The sequence below is a fragment of the Aethalodelphis obliquidens genome, unplaced genomic scaffold (assembly GCF_003676395.1).
Source record: "Aethalodelphis obliquidens isolate GAN/ISIS:26980383/991018 unplaced genomic scaffold, ASM367639v1 scaffold8, whole genome shotgun sequence".
NCBI lineage: Eukaryota > Metazoa > Chordata > Mammalia > Artiodactyla > Delphinidae > Aethalodelphis > Aethalodelphis obliquidens.
Genome location: NW_020837952.1, coordinates 15,727,319 through 15,747,183, shown reverse-complemented (window position 1 = coordinate 15,747,183; position 19,865 = coordinate 15,727,319). Strand labels below are relative to the sequence as shown.

Sequence of the window (19,865 nt, the reverse complement as noted above, 5' to 3'; positions counted from 1 at the left end):
AAAAAGAAGTGGCGAATTGTTATCATAACTTGATTTGCTGAAAACATCTGCAAATTCACACTGGCATTAAGAAAACCAAAGTTTCAAAAATTTACTCCTCTCTCTTTCTCTCCAGATATGTTTTCTGTGCAAAAATAAATATCTGAAAATTGCACTAATACAATAATACTTATTTTTACTTTTGTATTATGAATAATCTGCACATGCTGCTTTACAGACAATACATATTTGTAAACTTGCTCATGCAAAATTAGTGTGCGCAACAGGGATACTGTTAATCCCCATACCTAAAAAAATGATATCTCTTTTAAACTGCCAACCCCTCCGAAATGTAACAAATCTTACACATATTCTTGTCTGCCACAGCTAAAAATCAATTTGTGTTGCTGAAACAAAAAGTTATACAAGAAAAAGAAACATGGTTTTTGTCTTGCAGAATTTTTGATTTTTAAATAAGAGAAAATTTATAAAAGAAAGAAAATTCATGGTCACAAAATTTTAACATTTTAATCCTAAACATTACAGGGTAAATAGATACTGGACCCTATCTCCATCAATCCTAACTTTTAGATGTCATTTTAAATGTTGCCCTAACCACTAAAACATTAGTGGTTTTACAACCTCTGGATTATGGAAATACGTATTTCTGAAATAAATGCTACAAAAACAACAATGGAAGAAAGTCAAACTGTCTCCACGAAGGAAAAAAAAAAAGTGGAACATTTTGAAGCTTTACTTCTCTTTCCATGTCTTATGATTAACCTGTCAATTCAGTGCATCATATGGTCAATGTAATGGTCCCCAGGTTGAACCAACATCTAACTAGTGTCCATTGATTCCAAGTTAGTGGATGATGAATCTTTTTGGATACTTTCAAAGATGGCTGCCAGCTCAGGGTTAGAACTGATCTGTGACTGGAATTCACTCATCAGTGGACTCTTCTCTGCTTCTGGAATGGTTAGCAGTGCTGCTACTGCTCTCATGGCAGATCGCTTTAGTTCATCTTGCTTTTCAAACTCCTGCTTTACTGAGTTTGCTTTTACCTGTAACAATGAGTAAATTTATATTACATGCTATAAAAGGCAGTTCTTATACAAACAAAATTTAAGCACATATAAATAAAGAAATTTAAGCACATATAAATAAAGCAAAGCTACTCTTTCATAGATCCAAAAGGCACATTATTCTTCAAGCAGAGTTGCTCTGAAACTTCTTTTTAGTAGTAGCTATGTATCTCCTTTTAAGGGAATATTCTATACAAGGCCCATTATAAAAACCAAGAGTGGGATCTGCTTATTAGCAAGTCCTACTTTGTCCTCTATCAAGAAACTACCCCTCTAGCTACCTTGTTTATTCATTATTCTTCAAACATGTCATGTACTGACATCTCTGTGCCTTAATTCATATAATTATTTTTGTATGAAAAGTCCTGTTTCACCTTCTGGACCTAAAACAATCCTGACTTCTCAAGGTGCATTTTAAACGCTGTCACGTGCATATGAAGCCTTCTGTGACCCCCACCCCCTCCTCCACCAGAATTAAACATTTCCTCCTCTTTTGTGGCCCTATCACACTTTAACCCATATCAGTACTTTAAAAATATGTGTCAGATTGTTATAACAAACTTTTAAGAATAGCATTTAACAGTGCTAAGCTTTCTAAAACATCCACATTTGAAGGAAGTGAGGAATAGGAATAATAAGTTAACTTTTGAAACAAACTGCTACATAAGGGTGCTAGCAAAGTTAAATTTGGAAAACCACAGTATAGAATCAACTAGGGATCCTGAACATACTAAGTCTGGCCTAAATCAATGACATCAACATTACCTTAGTTGTACATGTAGCACGTAATGGCTCAACAAGTCGGTCCAACCTCTGCAGTACTGCACTTGGACAAAGGGTAGAGAGTCTCACCAACATTAAAAATGTTAGCATCTATTATGAATAAAAGAGACAAAATTTAGATTTTGCATTATTTTCTAAAGACAAATCCCAAATTCTGACAAAGCTTTTGAAAGGAAAATGACTAACCTGTACCATTAAGTTTCATTTTAATGTAATCTGCCATTGGAATCACACAGAATTGCCTCAAATCTTGTCTAAGGAATTTTACCTACAAGTACTAGAGTTACCTTATCTATCATGATAGATGGTCACGGTCCTAGAGTACAGAACTAAAAGAGTGGTTCTCAATCCTGACCACACATTACAGCTGGGGAGCTTAACAAATATACCTATTTTTACTTCACTCATCGGGATAGGGCCACAGACTCAGTATTTTTTAAAAAGCTCATGTGCACCAGATGGAACAATCAGTGAATAAGAAAATAACTGAACCAGAAGAAAAGCTTTATAAGAAGTTTCTACTGTCTTTGCAAATTTCACTAAAAAACAAAACAAAAAGCCTGCTTATTCAGATTAATCCATATAAAGTCCAGTAACCCATAATCTTTTCTCTTAGACCATAAACTGTAGAAATAAAAGGATCCTATTCTTTCAGGGCTCTTTTCACTGAGTTCCGGAGGGGTCAGGTTATTCCATGTTACATTATGGAAACGTGAAAGCTGGAGTTCTGATAGTATGGATGAGTTACTGCTCAACTACCACTTTGGCCCTGCTTGACCAAAGGTCCTGACTAGAAGAAAAAGATTTTTCAAATCACCCTTTTATAGTTCACATTTTAAACGGACTTAAGCAAACAGGAAAACAAAAAGCAGTTATGAGCAAAGTTCATGCTCTAAACCTAAGTAGCATGAAGTATAATTTCTCTATGGTTGCTTCTACAGATTGCTTTGTGTATCTGAAAACAGTTCTTCCTCTTATCCTTTAACAAACCTCTTGATATTGACTTCCTCTTCCAATGAAAAGGTTTCTGGATTTTTCCTGTATGTCAACTGATGTCACATTGCATCGCTATTACTTTTGCATATTAGTTTATAACACACTAAAATCATGACAAGCAAACCAATCTTTCTCACTTAATAACGAGTAGATTACAAAGGTGAAAGTCACTAGCAAAGTCTTCTTCTAAAACATTCTATAAACAGGCACAAACATCTTACCTTAATATCATAATGGTCCTTCAAACCATCTTCAACATGATTTAGAAATTCAAAGATATCAAGTCTATCCAGACAACTGTCTAGAAGTGTGTACATACACTCAAAAGCTGCCTTTCTAATATCCAGGCCATCATCAACTGTATGCTTAAATGGACCCATTTCTACCTGTTGAAATAAAACAGAATACGTAGATATACTAGAAAGTAAAAGACAAGCTTAGGTAAACAGTGCAATCTAACTTACCTCTCTTATAAGCTCCTTTCTAACTTTTGTTTCATTATAAAGATGTGGAAGAACAGTATCTAGAAGATCCCTTATTAATGATGGCTTATTATGTGCTGCTGAGTTGAATGTGACCAAGGCCACTCTTCTTACATTCAAATCTGGGTCTTCCAAAGTTTTTAGGAAATCACCTGAAAAATTGAAAGAGAAGCAACAGAGTTATGGTAAGCTTAAAATATGCATTATATTATTTTCCTAAATTGATAGTTTATTATTGTTACTTCTTCAATGTGGGTCATGGAATATGATGAAATCCTAAGTGAGCTATATAATTTCTTTTGACAACAGGTAAACTATTATGTCTGAATGTGAGTGGACTTAATTGATAAACCTGTTCTCAGCACCTTTAAATGCAAAAGGTAAGGAGTGAGAGCCCCAAAAGCTCCCCATTACTTTTATATAGATAGTTGATTTAACAGGTGGGTGACATAAAAAAGTGACGGAGCCAGCAACCACAAGGACTAGTAACTTGAATGATTCTCCTTAAAATTCAAAATTAGTACTCGCACTAAAAGCACCAACAAAAATGGAATTTTTTTTTCACTCATTCAAAAAACATTTATTGAGCATTTATGGCATGAAGCAGTGGGGATGCAGCTGTGGACAAGTCAAATAAATTTATGCTCAGATGAAGTTTATATTTACTTTAAATTTTAAATTCCAAAAGTGAAATTTAAAAACCTGAGTTCAAAAGATAAGCAAGGTGGGGACAGATCCACTGCTTGATAAAGATGGAATACTGTTAACAAGTATATAATTTATCAGATGACGGAGAAATGTGCCTCCCAAAGCCTATTTTTATCTTTAACAAGAAACAGATAAGAGGTCTAAGAATACAAAAAGGAAGAAACTGAAACCTACCACAGGACAAAAAGCTAAAGAAAGCACCTAGCCACTTTAAACACAGATATAAGTCTGGTTTTTCTTCCACACGGGGGACAGAAATTATAGTGCAAAGATCTTTGGAGTCATACAGACGGTGATCCACACTGCTTCACTTGTCAACTGTATGACCGACTTCTGGCAAGTTACTGTAGGCAAGAGCTTCAGTTTCCCAATTTATAAAATGAGAATTTTATACGTACATTACTGAACACAGTGTCTGGTCCACATGTGATATTCACACAGAGCTACTCATCATTATGTCATCTCAACCCTACCATAAGCAATCTTTTAGAATACACAGGGGAAAAAAGGTATGAGAAGAATTAAATGTATCACAACAGCAATTCGAAGAAATGGGAGGGGGAAAAAAATACTTCAGACACCATAGGTTGGTAAACTCAAGGTTGACCACCCAGGAAAGTTCTGACTACAAAAAAGGTTAAGAGGTAGCTTGGGTTCAAAAAGAATTTAGATGTACCAGACTAAACCTCCTCACCTCTGTTTGCTTAGAATTACTATCATGGTGAATTGCTTTCAGTAAAGCACAAAAAGTATTGCTATTATGATAGACAAATGGTGACGTGGTCTAGGATCAGTGGTCCCCAACAACTTGGTCTAGGAATTTCAATTTTAAACAAACAGAATGATAATCATCTGACTGAATAACTATACCAATGATGCACACTGGTTGACTGTTGTCAACCTAGAAAGATGTCTCTAAAGATCTGGCACAGGTCTCTTCCTTTGCTGTATCTTGTACAATGACAAAAATGTGAGTAAATATATCAAAGCAAAAGGAGGCGAGGGGAACAAAGGCAAGAATCTTCTGATAGAGACTTTCTTTGAATTAATTCTAGGTCTCAGCGTTGGCACCCATTTATCCCCCATGTCCCCCTTACTCTGAATTGGTAATCCCTTTTGGTAGTTCTTTTCTTTTAGACTGTGTTTTTTAAATGGCATGAAACTGCAAAGCTTCTTTGCCATATCCCTCTATCCTCTCTGCTGGTATCCCCATTCTTGTCTTCAAGAAAATACCAGAGAGTTTAGTTACTAAAAGCTCTAGGAAAACTGATGATGAAAACAACACAGGGAAGTTATAAAATCATGAAAAATAACACTAAAAGCTAATTCTTGTCTTCATAGAAAGAGATGGCCCTTTTCTTTCTTGGCTAGCTCCTCTTAGGTTGGTAGAACTAATTACCACAAGAATTATCTTTTTTATTCTTAAATTTTTACCTTAAATTTAAAAGCCTCCAAAGATCCCCTTGGGAGCTGGAGAGATACAATAATAACGAAGAACTGGGGCCATCACAAGCTCAAATGTGATTCATTTACAACTGGGAAGAACTTCAGATTAGTCAGACAGATCATACATCTTTTTCCTTTACCCATTAGTTTACTTTAGGTCATTCCCAAAATATGATTATCAAATGTGTAGTTGACTTTAAAGACATCCTAGCATATTTACTAAATTTCAGCTATTTGCAAAATTATTTTTTTTATGAAAGAATTACCAGACCCTTAAAAGCATTTTAGTTCCTTGGTGATATATTTAGCTATTGAAATGATTCGTTTTTTGACAGTTAACTATTAACTAGTTATTCAGTATATTCATCTTCATTTCCACTTACCTATGCAGTTCTTTAATAGTGGGTCAATAGGCTGTGGATGATCAGAAATAGTAAACTTCACAGCTGTAACCACTGAGCTTCGGGCATATGATGAGCCTAATTAAAAATAAATTTTAAGTCTATTGGTATTTAAGTCAACTAAAATCCATGGACACCTTTATCATTTTCAAACCACTTCAAATAACACCAGGGTCTTTAATTCCTTAAAACTCTCTTTGGTTGGGCTCCCCTGGTGGCGCAGTGCTTAAGAACCTGCCTGCCAACGCAGAGGACACGGGTTCGAGCCCTGGTCCGGGAAGATCCCACATGCCACAGAGCAACCAAGCCCGTGTGCCACAACTACTGAGCCTGTGCTCTAGAGCCCGTGAGCCACAGCTACTGAGCCCATGTGCCACAACTACTGAAGCCCGCGTGCCTAGAGCCCGTGCTCCGCAACAAGACAAGCCGCCACAGTGAGAAGCCCACACACCACAACAAAGACCCAACACAGCCACAAATAATAAAAAACAAAAAAAAACCTCTCTTTGGTCAAGAGGGGTATTTCTTATTACTTCCAGGATACTAATGAAGCAAAGTTTACTCATCTTATGAACATAATTCCACTAGATTTCAAAAGGAACAATCTCTACCAGGAAGGAGGCAGCCTGCGTGACCAGCAGTGGAGGCTCTATCCCTCACAAAAGGGAACTGGTTAAACCACTATATGACTGTCAAGATTTTTATTAAAAATGAAAGCAATTTCTAAGAATGAATGGCCTTTATTATCTTCTCCTGGGACAACAGGGGTTGACACTGGTAATCTGAAAACTCTTCTAGAATCTTTCATTTGAACCAGGTTAGTTCACCAATTTTAGTACGGTAATTAATTCTAAAGAGACATCTGTCCCACATTAAGACAAGAGTAACATTAAAATACATTAAACACTAGAAACTACAACAGATTTATTTAATCATTACCTAACTACACTTCTTTATCCTTTTAAACAACAAGGTGTCATTTGAATATGGCTCCATATCAATAACATAAGGCAATAGGTTCTACATATAACAAGATACAGAAATGTTTTAACTTCGGCATTAGCCATCTTTCCAGGCAACAACTGCTAATAAACAAAAACTTTTTAGATAAGAAAATCTAGGTACCCACCTGATATTAAATACCCCTTAAGCCGTGGAAGGAGAGTTTCTGGATCAATTAGAGTGAGTTTGCCTAGACATTCAGCAACAACATTTCTGGTTCCTTCTTCTGCACACTCACAGTGCTTTAGCAATAAGGCCCAAATGTTTTCAACATATGGTTTAAGGCCCACCACTGATGCAGAGCTAATAATTTCCTTCAAGGAATGAAGCAGTAGATACTGCCTTTTGGGTTGACTGGTTATTTCTTGTAAGACAAATGGTAGATATTCAGGAAGGTTGCCCACACTAATGCTGCCTAATGCATAGGATGCAGCTGATTTGACTTCTTCACTAGGAGATGAGAAGGCTTCTAATATGACAGATTTTAGTTCCAGCTGCCCACTTAAGTCAATATGATGCCCAACTTCTCCAAGAGAAAGTAGAGCTAAGAGGCGAATAGAATCTGTAGACCTTGAGTTCTTGACATCTTGAATAAACTGACCCACTACAGCTGGTCCTTCTTTAGGGCATGCTCGAGTAAGAGCAGCTACACATTTGGCAATGGAATAATAAGACTGCTTATGAGTAAGAGCTGTGCTCTGAGAATAAACTGGACCAGTCAGCATGCGCAACAAATCCATGTATCCTAGGTTATTTGTTCCAGTGACAACCAGAGCTTGGAAAAAGTCTAGCATGGCGCTAAGAGCTCCCCCTTGCAATAAAGGTGATCTAACAAGTCCAATAAGTTCATTGAGAATGGATCCACTTATCTTTGAAAGGGAGGAGGGATACACTTTTGCCAGTGTGGTAAGAAAACTGATAGCCATCTGTGAAACATGCATATCACTTTCGCTGATAAGAGGTGGGAGCTCATCTAGAACTGCATCAATCATGGCAGCTGTCAGGCTATCACTATAGTTTTTAATTAGAATATCTAGAGCAGAAAGGGTACCCAGTTTCAAAGCTCTCTGGTTTTTCCTGAGAAATGAAGCAAGGATAGGAACCCCTTCTCCCAGGACGGGCCTCAAATCTATCTTCAAAGGCGACCCAGCAATCAGTGTCAACGCCTTCACTGTAGTTAACCGCGTAATCTCATTCTTCAGTCTCTCCAAGAAAATCTGAAGGGTATTAGGCAAGTCAGAGCCCAAATTGTCTCCAAGGTTGCAAATAATTTGTCCCATACAGGAAATAGCCCTTTCCTTGACTTCCTGATCAATGTCAGCTGCTTTTAACCTCTTAATGGTACAGGTAAATAGATCTTTGATGTAAGGAGTCGCATCAAACGAGGAAGGCTGATCTAAAGGACGAATTACTTTGACAAGCTGTTGAGTAACAAGAAGCGCTTCAGATGTAATCTTGTAAAATGGATCTCCAACACAAGCCACCACTGGAGGGACCAAAGCTTGAACATGAGGATGGAAGACTTGAGGAGAGTGGTTACAGAGGATTACATATAGACAGGACAAAGCATCAATCTTCAAATTTGATGAGCTTGATTTATCATTCAGTGAGAAAATGATTCCTAAAACCCAACCAAAAAAGAAAAATCCAGTATTTTTATCCATGGCACCTTTATGAATTTAAAGCTAGTTTTAAAATTTAAAACGAATCCCTAAAAGATTGCTAAAGTTCCCACTATATATTATCTCTAAAGCAGTCGAAATTCCACAAGCTATGATAAATATTAAAGTAAAAAATTTTAGGGTACGATTTTAAACTTTTAACTTTAGGTATTCAATGGTTCTGTAAAAAAGTTAGTTACATGTGCAAAGTTGTCACAAATTATCCTTTTCAAGGAAACAATTATTTAAGCTTATCTAAGTCTTAATAAAGTCTATAATAAGTCCCAAAAGTGATTTACTATTTCTTTCATACCTGGTACAAGTACAGGAATGTGTTGTGTTAGGGCCCCAGGTAATACATTTACCAGTTCAGTTAACATGTTAAAACAACACTGTCGGGTCTTCACACTTTTTTCTTTCATCTGTTTGTGCAGAGCTTTAACAATGTTGGGAACCTGTAATTATCAAGTGCTCATTAGCTGGTTCAGCTGCTGGTACTTCCTCAATACACTTAACACAAATTACAGGGGCTGGGGACAAATGGAAGAATTTTTTTGGTCAAATTCCTAATTCCACTAACTGTCAACAATTTGTACAATACAAACTTTGTTGCATCTACTATATATGTTCTCTTGAAACTATATTTGCTTGATACTGATAAATAAGAGAGCAGAGAAAAGCTATCATTAGCTTTCTACAGAGCAACAAAAGTCTTCCTTGATTAATTTTACTTACGAAATGCACAAGACTAAATAGAGATCTAAACAATAAAATAATTTTCAACCAAAACTTTAGGAGCATAATTTATAAATGGTTTTTGAAACTGAAATAGCACATACAAGCAATTAAAGAAAAAAGACAAATTATAGAAAAGAAACCATTAAATGGGTCCTTGTGTTTGCTTTTCGTTGACTGTTATAATGAAATCAACCTCACTTCAAATGTAGTTACAAGCGGCAGAAATAAGATTCAAAGACATCTGCTTCTAAACTTCCTAATGTCAGTCAGTAAATCCTAAACAGGGAATTTACCAATAAATCTTATGGATGCCAGGAAACAGACACATACCATATCGAACAATGATGAGAGAACTAGAGGCAAAAGAAAATATCTATCTAATTAATTCACCACAGCATCATCAAAATTTCCTGTGATTTTTATCTGCTTTCCATATACTTAGTCAATTGCTTATGTCCTCCATACACTTTATCTTTTCCTTCTACAATTAATCTTCAGTGTTCACCTTTAAGTTCACCACAAACTTTTAAAATTTTTACTACTTGAAAACAAGATAGATATGGCATGTACATCCCCTCCTCTGGTTTAGTTGTTCAGTCCTTCTCAACATCTGTTTTGTAATCTACAAAAATGAACAAATATGTACCCCATAGGGCTGCTGTAGAGACTGCATATAAGATAGGAAAATACCTAGCATGTACTAAATATTCAACAAATGGGGGCTATACAGAGCTAACATTTAGGATCTTAGAAAAGATGTCCTCAAGTGAAAAAAATATGTATTTTATCAATAACAATAGCTGGTATATATAAATACTATGTAGCAGGCTTCACTGTATGTTTACATAGATCATATCATCTCTACCTTGGGTAGACAGTTCTAAGTAAACCCTTACTACAAATGAGAAAAGTGAGGCTTAATAAAATGTCTAAATAACTTGTCCAAGATCACACAGCTAAATTAGGAGGGAAGGAAGCTATGAACACAAGTTGTCTAATTCCACCGCCCTAAGATTTCTCCATTGATCAAAGATAAAGACTACTTCACTGAATCTTAAAGCTAATATTGTTTAGCCAGGAAAAATCAAGAAAACTTCAATCAGAATAAATTATTTACAAGTAATGTAATATGAGCATCCATAAACTACTATACAAACACATCCCAGAACTGTTTCTCTAAAGCTATTCTGGAACTCATATTTCCATATAAAAACACCACTTTAAAAGATGACATTTATTAGCATGACTTTTAAAACACACTTTTAAACTGACCTGACTCTGAAGCATTGTTAAAGGTGTTTCTCCCTGTTCCATTGCATCAGGGTCACACAGCCAACTTTGCACAGGACGAGTTTGCTTCAAAAGAGAAAGGTATGCATGAAAAACATCTGCCTTTACATTCTCTTCACGCTCTTTAAATCTGGATATCAGTGCAGGAGAGACGGTCTTGTAGAATTCTGGAAGCATTTCATGCCTTGTGCTAACTACAGCATCCAAGCACTTAGCAGCTGCACGTCTCACTTTCCAACTCATGTCATCATCGTCACTGTATTCATCATCACTCCCTAAAGAGAAGTTTTAATGTTAACAGGCTATTAATCATAAGAAAAGTTTAATATAGAAAGTGAACTGATATTCATAACTAAGATAGTTTTCTAACTTTCCACTAAGATATACAGCAATAGATAGGTTTAAAAAGAACTAGTACTTAAATCGGAGGCAGAATTTACTTATAAAAATTTACACATAAACAAACCTCTAAAGAAAAATTATCTGATTGTGTTTTTAATTTGTTAAACATTTTCTCATTTATGGGTAATGAGCTGCTTATTAACTCTTTAAAATCATTTATTAATACATTAAACTTCTTCAGATTATAAATATTTGTAAAATCATAAATGTCCCAGCCTTTTAAAATAATGTGAATGGAAGTTCAATTCAAAAGATTCACTTGACACTACAGGAAAATCAAACAAACAACTGGGGAGTTTATAAGATAAACTATAAAATAGATTTGTGATATAGATGATGTGATAAAAAGAATGATCACCAATCCCAGGTCATGCTGTGAAACTAATTTTTCAGGGGAGAAAAAGAATCCTGACAGCAGCTTTCTTTGTGACTACAAGGCTTTTCATTAAATTTGTTGATGGGCTATTAGGAACGAATATGCATATTCTCAACCTTTCAAGATATTATCTTAATACAGCTTAAATAAACTATACTTTCTCAATTATAACAAGAAAATTCTGCCCACATAACAGAGCACCAGCTTCTCCAAACTCCTGTTAAACATTAAAGCAATATTCCAAGCATAAGCATTAACAATTCTCTCTCACTTACTATTCTTGCTAACTTTTGTGTGTGTGAAATCTCTGAAAATTATTTCCTTCTAACAACATCAAGCCGAATCAGTTGGGTAACGTGAAGTCAGGAGGATGGCCTACATATTAGCAGTTCTCAGGACAGTCTAAAATTACTAACAATAATTTCGTTATTCTTAGATATAAGAACTATAGTCCTGAAATGATTCCTCAGTGGGAGAAAAAAGATACCATCACTTCTTTGGCTTATATTCCAATTAGCTTAGTGACAGCTAAATGTAGCCAACTATGCCTTGGAAAATTTTCCAATCTCCAGAAGGCTTACTTAATTTCGTCTTAGCAGTTTATAGTAAAACCCAACCAAATACTGCTAAACTAAGGCATTTGATTTATTCACCAATACCTATTTGAAGAAAAATTATAGGGTACTACCAAATAGATTACTTTAAAGCACATAAATAAATGAAAAATTTCCAATGGCAACCCAACTATAGGAATTACTTTACAGAAATATACTTAAAGGTTATAAAAAATTAAACAGCTTAATCACGAAAATTATGTTGGTTTTATAAGTTACAATAACACTATGATAAAAAGGTATTTATTAGGTATAATCCATGTACCTGATAAAGCAGCCAAAGGACCTGGTTTGTTATTCAGCATCAGTACTTACCACACTAAAAAAGCCAACAATCAAAAAATCTGGAACATAAAATGCTACTCCTTTTTTCAAAGGATATTCCTATTATAAGCTAAGGTTTCCCTTCGTTAATATAACACATTTACTGAGTGTCTAATGTGTGTCAAGCACTGTCCTAGGCACTGGGATAAAGCAATTGATAAAGAAAGACTAAAATAAAATCTCTTCCTTCATGAAGCTTACATCCTGGTACGGTAGAAAATAATTTCAGTGTATCAGAAAATGATTAGGTGTAATGAAGAAAATAAAAATGCTGCAAAGGGAGATAGATATGAGTATGAAGTAAGGGGAAAGCCCTGAGATGGGAGACTGGACGAGGAGGGTGTGTAAAAGAAGCGATCAGGTATAACCCCAAAGTTTTTGGCCTGAAAAACTAAGAAGAATGGAGGTGCCATTCTGAGATGGAGAAGTCTAAAGAAGAAACAGGGTCGGGCAGGCAGTGGGGGAAGGGTGGAGAGAAGATATTTTAGACATCTAAGCAGTAAATCAGTTACGCAGTTGCATATATGAACCTGGAATTCACAGGAAAGGTCTGGTATAAAGGTAAAATTTGGCTTTTCAGCATATTGATATTAAAGCTAAGAGACTAGATGAAATCAACAAGATCATAAGAACATAACAGAGAAGTCAAGGACTAAGCCCGGAAATACTCCAAAGTATAGTGGTCAGGGTGATGAAGAGGAACCAGCACAGAGACTGAAAAGGAGTAATCACAAAGATAGGAGGGTGTGGTATCCTGGAAGTTAAATACAGAAATGCTGCTGAGAACTGAGGAATAGGCAGACTCAAACATCTGAGGTCACTGGCAATCACCAGAAGACTGGATTTAAGAGAAAAGAGGAAAAAAGGAGTTGGAGAGCATTCATTCTTTTGAAGAGTTCTGTTGTAGGGTAGAGAAACTGGGCAGTATCTGCTTGACTCTAAAATGGGATTAAGAGAGGTTTTTTCCACCTTTTTTTTTAAAAAAAAGATGGATGAAATTACAGACTTTAGAGCAAAGTCATTACCTAAATTCATTCAAAGAATCAAACTTAAAAGTATAACTAACAGGAAATCCACCGATGCATATACCCAATAACTTAAACATTTCTATTATGATTCTTTTAATACTAGCAGAAACAACTAAACATGAGCAACCCTGTGTCCTTGAAGTGCTACTCCTTTCCAGAGTAAATACCACAAATCACAGCACAATGACATCAATCATACGAGCCTCAGAAATGCTTAAATTATTCATGAAAGTTAAATGGAGCCTCAAACAATATTTAGGATTTCTCATTAAAGTAACTATGTATGAAACCAACCAAACTGCTATGAATGTTATCTATAGGTACAATTTTTAAAATAACATTCATTTCCCTCCTTACAAAAACACTTTGTAGAAAATTTGAAAAATAAAGAACAAAAGTCACTTATAATTGCTTGCCAAGAGAAAAACACTAGTAACATTTTTTTCACCATATTTAAAAAAATAAAACTGGGACAGTAATTTTTGCTACCCACTTTTCATTCAACTTATTAACTGCTTTAACAAGAACATGATTTTGAACATGTTGCATAGCAGTTCAATACATGGATGCCCCATAATTTTTTTTATCAATTTGCTCTTGTTGAATATTGTGGTTATTTCCGCTTTCACTATCATAAGCAAACAAACACAGTACAATCTGGGTAAGAATCACCTCCATCTATAACACTGGGTCTTTCATGAAAATGTAACAAATTCCTTCTATTTAATTTGAAATACCTTGGTCATCATCATCACCACCATCTGCATCCATGGCATTTTCATCTTCATCTTCATCATCATAATTATAATTTGGATCATAAGTAAGATACTTAAGACATATATTTATAATGGTAGAAACATGAGGATATACTTCCTTAGGACATCTGAAGAAAAAAACAAAAGCTGCCTTGAATAATTATACTTTTTTCCTTGATTCAGTATCTGCCAATTTTGCTTTATTACCAGATATTTTTCCCTTCCCTTTACCATAGTATAGGAAAGTGGTTTCCAGCCCTCAACACCAATGATCCTTCATCTTTCCCTCCCACTGACTTCATGTTTTAAAAAAGATTTACTTTTCAAATTACTCTTATTAAATCAATTTTAAGATGAACTCCACACCCCCACACACACTTTAACATCTCTGAAGTCAGATGATTCTTATAATAAATGGTATGACGTAGTTAGTGTGGGGTCATACAGAGAAATCTGTATACGCTCTATCTTCTCAACACACGGCTAGAACACCAAGCCCAGATAAATGTATCTTCAGTAACTAGGATTATTGGTGAAAATGCCAGTGTACATTCATCTAGGCTTGGTCTTCTAACTTTATGTTGAGAAAAGACAGAACATATAATAAATGCCCAACAATAAAGAAATAATTTGTATTTCTCAATTAAAAGGACAGAAATGCATCCCACAATTTCTGATTTTAACAATTTGCTATGACTATAAAAGCTCCTTATCAAAAACCATGAGTGGCAAATAACTACTTATAATTACTGCAAATAACAACAGTGAAGTCTCAAGACACTGTGCTACTACACTGTCAATTCTAGCCAAAAGCAAAAAAAAACACCCCAAATCTCACTACTTAGCCAGTATGGCCTTCTTGTACATAAATACAGTTTTTATTATTAGAACCAAGGTTCCAAAACTGAGAATCACTGCCCTAGCAAAATGGCTGTAACACATCTCAAAAACTGTTGAAGAGAGATGAAATTCACTAGTATACATTTCTGACCAGATAATTAATTTATCCTGGTACTCTCTCAGGATAAAGACTACATCATTAAAGTAAACTGAAAGACAATTATAAATACCTTTCCCAAGTTCTTTAAGGAAAGTCCTAACAATAAGAAGGAAACATTTCAAAATAAATGTAAGGATTGTATTTTAAAATAAAGATGATATTCACTTCAAATACTGTATTGGTTATCAGTTATTATTTAATAAAAACTTAATTAAAACACATTTGAAATCCAAAACTCAATCCCAGCTGTCATTAAAACCCATTTCTCCTCACCCACCTAATCTACATCTTAATTATTACTCTATTCTTAAGAAAAATTTTTATTTGAAAAATATAGATCTTAAAAACTTGCCTTCTCACAAATGATTCAAAGGCTTGAATGCAGTACTCTCTTAATTCATCGTCATCTACATTACAAAATTTTACCACCAAAGGAATTATCTTCTCAAGGTATTCACCTAAGAAAAGCATATTAGTTCTTATAAACATTCGTTAATATTTTTTAAAGAAAACTTTTCAATACATAAATATTTCTTACCTATTCTATGACCAGCTTGCCTACTAATAGCAGCAATACATTGTATGTAGGTTCTTGTTGTTGACATGGAATCATTTTTGGACAACTCTGACAAAAGATGTTCAATAAGATCAACAAAAACTATATTTCCACAGCTCATAACCAGATGGCCAAGAGCAATAATGGTTCTTTTCCTCACTGCAAGTCTAGGGCTGGTCAACTGGGGGAGCAGACAGGTCAGAATTGAAGGATGGAAATTAACAAGAAGTCCTCCTTGCCTTAAAATAAAATAAAAAGAAAACAAATAAATACAAAATGTCCAAGTACTACTGAAATGTCTGCCCTCTGACCATCTCTTGATTACCCCTTCTCCCTATTGTCTTTCCTCTACAAATCTACACACTAAGTTTCAACGATCTTGTTGGTCCAACCCTCTCTTTCAAATCATTTCACATGTGCAGTTCAATGACTCAATAGCAGTCAAACGTCTGTGTCCTGCCAGGACAGTGCTAGTGATCAAGTCACACGCAGGACAAAAGGTCTAACTGAGGGGCTTCCCTGGTGACGCAGTGGTTGAGGGTCTGCCTGCCAAGGCAGGGGACACGGGTTCGTGCCCCGGTCCGGGAAGATCCCACATGCCGCGAAGCGGCTGGGCCCGTGAGCCATGGCCGCTGAGCCTGCGCGTCCGGAGCCTGTGCTCCGCAATGGGAGAGGCCACAACGGTGAGAGGCCCATGTATCGCAAAAAAAAAAAAAAAAAAGGTCTAACTGAATTTTCACTACTTATCAAATTAAGCATAAATTCCTCACCCTCCTCAACAAGACTCCAATGTATCAAAATGATCTCCTACCACTTTTCTATTCATTCTATATTCTGGAAAATTAGAATACAATGTTTCCCAACTCAAGACTACTTACATATTCTGATATATTCTATGTTTAAGCATAGACACCTGTGCCCTACCCACTTTTCAAAACTAAATTCAAATGCCACTGTTTCCATAACAAACTTTCTTGGATCCTTCCATTTTAAACCCCCAAATACACTATACTCTCCGTTAATATTTAGTCCAATTCTGCCTTACATTATAGCCATTTGTGTTCTTACCTCCTATCGCAAAGTATAAGCTCTTTGTGGGCTAGGATGATAGCTCTTCACTTTTACTATGTATTTGTACCACATGAAGGCACTTGATTATTTTCAAGTTCAAGTGAATTAGCCACAAATAACAGACAAATAATGATGACGTATAATGATTGTAAGAATCAGGGACAAACTGAAACTGACAGGTCTTTTAAGGTTACTTCCCCGTTGGAGTTGCTTAGATCTCTTTCTATATTCCCAAGTTTGACTTCCAGAGGAAAAGTAGAAAAGCAACAAATATATAAAGCCAAGTTCCTTCCACCCTCACAACACATGCTCTAAAAAATCATGGCTGCTGAAGAATACCAGCATTATTTTAACTGGAAAACTTGCCACTCCTACCAGCACATTTCCTTATCCAAGTAGATCATTGTATTCAAGAACATCAAAGAGTAAAACAAAATATAAAAACTCTGCTGAAATGTTTAAGTCACAAATTTTATTATTTTTCAAAACTACAAGAAATATGCTTGCTATGCAGTATTACATAATATAATTAGCTTTTTTCTTCCCTCACTTCTAACCACACACATTTATAAAACAGACACAATTTAAACATGAATAATTTTAGACCAAGTTTTATTATATTTATCCGAAAGCGTTCTTAATAAATGCACAAATATTTGTATTATAAGTAATACAAACAAGTCATGTTTACCTGCTCAACATATCAGCCATAATATCCAAGGCTTCTAGCTGAACAGAGACATCTTCCTGCTTTGCTATTGCACTGGTAAGACGCCCAGTAATCTTTTTACATACATTAGCAGCTAATGCAGAGCCTGCATGAATAAGAAATCGATTATGATTTCAAGGCAAGTATGTTGAATTCCACCTTATATTCATGCTAGTTAGCAAATACTCAGCAACTCTAAACTTGATTTTAAAACTGACTCAAGAGATCCATGTCAGAAAAATATGTTTCAAGGGACTTCCCTGGCGGTCCAGTGGTTAAGACTTCGCCTTCCAACGCAGGTGGCGCGGGTTCGATTCCTGGTTGGAGAGCTAAGATCCCACATGCCTCGAGGCCAAAAAACCAAAACATAAAACAGAAGCAATATTGTAAAAAATTCAATAAAAACTTTAAAAATGGTCCACATCAAAAAAAATCTTAAAGAAGAAAAATGTTTCAAAACAGGTTTTTTAATCAAATAATTTATTAGACATAAGTAAGAATTAGACCCCGCTGCAGGAGTACACAAAACAGGGAAAACAGTATCGATTCAGTAGAGTCTACTGGACAACTATTTCTGTGCACTGGCATGAATGCCAGCTATGGAGCTAACAGTAACTGTAGTGCTTACACCTCTAGATTGGAAAGCAGTGATGACATTTTTCTCTATTTAAGTCCTCTTTACTAGTAACCTAATAAGATCCTTTCCAATCCAAACAAAGTAGAAATGTTGTTCCAGGAGACTCATCAATAAAGATTATGACTATTTTAAAGTAGATCTGTGTTGTTACTGACCAGGGAGAAAAAAAAAGGAAACAAAAAACTGTGAAAGTAAAAATCTGAATGGTTAATAGAATTCTTGTTAGAGCCAGAAATCAGCTAAAAACAAACATGTTTCAATGAGAGGGAAAAAAATAAGGAAAATATCAATGTAGCTAATACAACTATAAATAACATACTTCAGAGTTGGTGAAATAAAGTAACATTGGCATGATACAGTGAAAAAAAACCATCACCTTTGGATTAAAAGATAATGGGTATGAATCTTCGTCCAACCAGGTAATCAAAACTTCGGATGAATTAACTTAATCTCTGAATTTCAGTTCCCTTATCAACAATCTACATTTAAGACCTCCCATATGACTGACATTTTTAGACAGTGAAATAATATACACGCACTATCTAGCATGATACCTAGCATAGAGAATAATATTTATTAAGTAAATGAGTGAAAACTACATACTAAGACTACATTATTACCAATATACCTCTTTCCATGAAAGAGAGTAATTTCACCCCATTTGCAGATGAGACAGTAACTTTAGCCTGAAATTTTAGCCTGTAGCTTAGCAGTCAAGACAAATTCTAAAACTTACATTACATGAACATCTGTCAGAGGTCAAAAGCTAATTACTTGACAAATTCGTTAATTGTAGTTTTAAATTTTAAAAAAATTATAAGTAGCTATAAAAGGCTCAGCCTTAATTAAAGATACTAGTAAACTGAACTCTTTCACAGCTGTCTTAATGGTGCTAAGTTTTACATCATAAATTCTAAAGCAAAGCAAAATTAACATTGAAAATAGAAAGCTAATCAGAAATAACTCATGATTTTGGTTATCTTTTCTCTCATTGCATAGGCTGGCTTAACTCTATTCTGCAAGTCACATTTAATACAATATAAAATCTTATTCCAACATAAAAATCCTTCAGAACTGGTATTCCAAAGAGATACTTAAATTCAATCAAAATAATATTTTTAAGCAAAAATAAGACTCCGGACTTTTTTTTACAAAGATCTTTTAGGGATAGATACCTCTCTCCCTCCCTGGTCAGGAGGGAAAAAAAAAAAAAAACGGTGGAGGAGAAATACCTCCATTTATAAAAGGGAAATAGGAGAAAAAAGCATTCTTGCTTACCACTGGAAGCTGGAGGGAGTTCTCCAATTACTGTTTTAAGGCCAATACTCGAAATATCTCGAAGTTGCTCCTTATCAGAAAGCATGTTAGTGCAGAGGGTATCTACAATTGTCTCTACTTGGTATTCTTTCACTTTACTCACTAAAGGGCCAAGACTGTAACATAAGGAAGAAAAAACATTTTTTAAATCTAGATAAACAAAAACAGAAAAACAGATGAGTGAAAACATTAACTTTTCTGCCTAGCAACTGTCAACACGAAATAAATGCTATGCCTGTAACATAGATAGTATATGAATAAGAGTGTTAAAAAATTCTTAATAAGCTCTTTGCAGTTTCCAATTTTTTCCCACTTATTTTCATCACAGTATCATGAAACTCGAAGATGCTTTCACCTTCTCCCGACAAACCCTTCAAATACACACAACATCCTTTAATAATAAGAAGGCTAATTAGGAGTCTGCTCCTAACAAGGATCCTATGATTTACCTGCAATAGAAATTCCATCCAGTGTATCACATTTTCCCAACTGTGACCCTTCCTTC

At 35.2% G+C, this 19,865-nt stretch overlaps 1 protein-coding gene across 3 annotated transcripts in view; it reads right to left on the bottom strand.

The window, feature by feature from the left end:
• Positions 1-481: 481 nt before the first annotated feature.
• The window catches only part of CAND1 (cullin associated and neddylation dissociated 1), a 52,418-nt gene continuing 33,034 nt past the window's right edge, over positions 482-19,865 (bottom strand). For 2 of the 3 annotated variants that reach the window (XM_027106948.1, XM_027106949.1), the window contains 13 exons: positions 19,322-19,476; positions 17,389-17,512; positions 15,609-15,865; positions 15,423-15,528; positions 14,053-14,198; positions 10,554-10,846; positions 8,857-8,998; positions 7,010-8,503; positions 5,863-5,958; positions 3,308-3,477; positions 3,065-3,229; positions 1,830-1,937; positions 482-1,043 (listed from right to left, as the gene is read on the bottom strand). In XM_027106948.1, coding sequence (XP_026962749.1) covers positions 819-1,043; positions 1,830-1,937; positions 3,065-3,229; positions 3,308-3,477; positions 5,863-5,958; positions 7,010-8,503; positions 8,857-8,998; positions 10,554-10,846; positions 14,053-14,198; positions 15,423-15,528; positions 15,609-15,865; positions 17,389-17,512; positions 19,322-19,476 — 3,481 coding nt within the window. In that variant the 3' untranslated portion in view covers positions 482-818. The remainder of the gene's footprint in view (positions 1,044-1,829; positions 1,938-3,064; positions 3,230-3,307; positions 3,478-5,862; positions 5,959-7,009; positions 8,504-8,856; positions 8,999-10,553; positions 10,847-14,052; positions 14,199-15,422; positions 15,529-15,608; positions 15,866-17,388; positions 17,513-19,321; positions 19,477-19,865) is intronic. The other variant, XM_027106950.1, reaches the window with a different exon arrangement.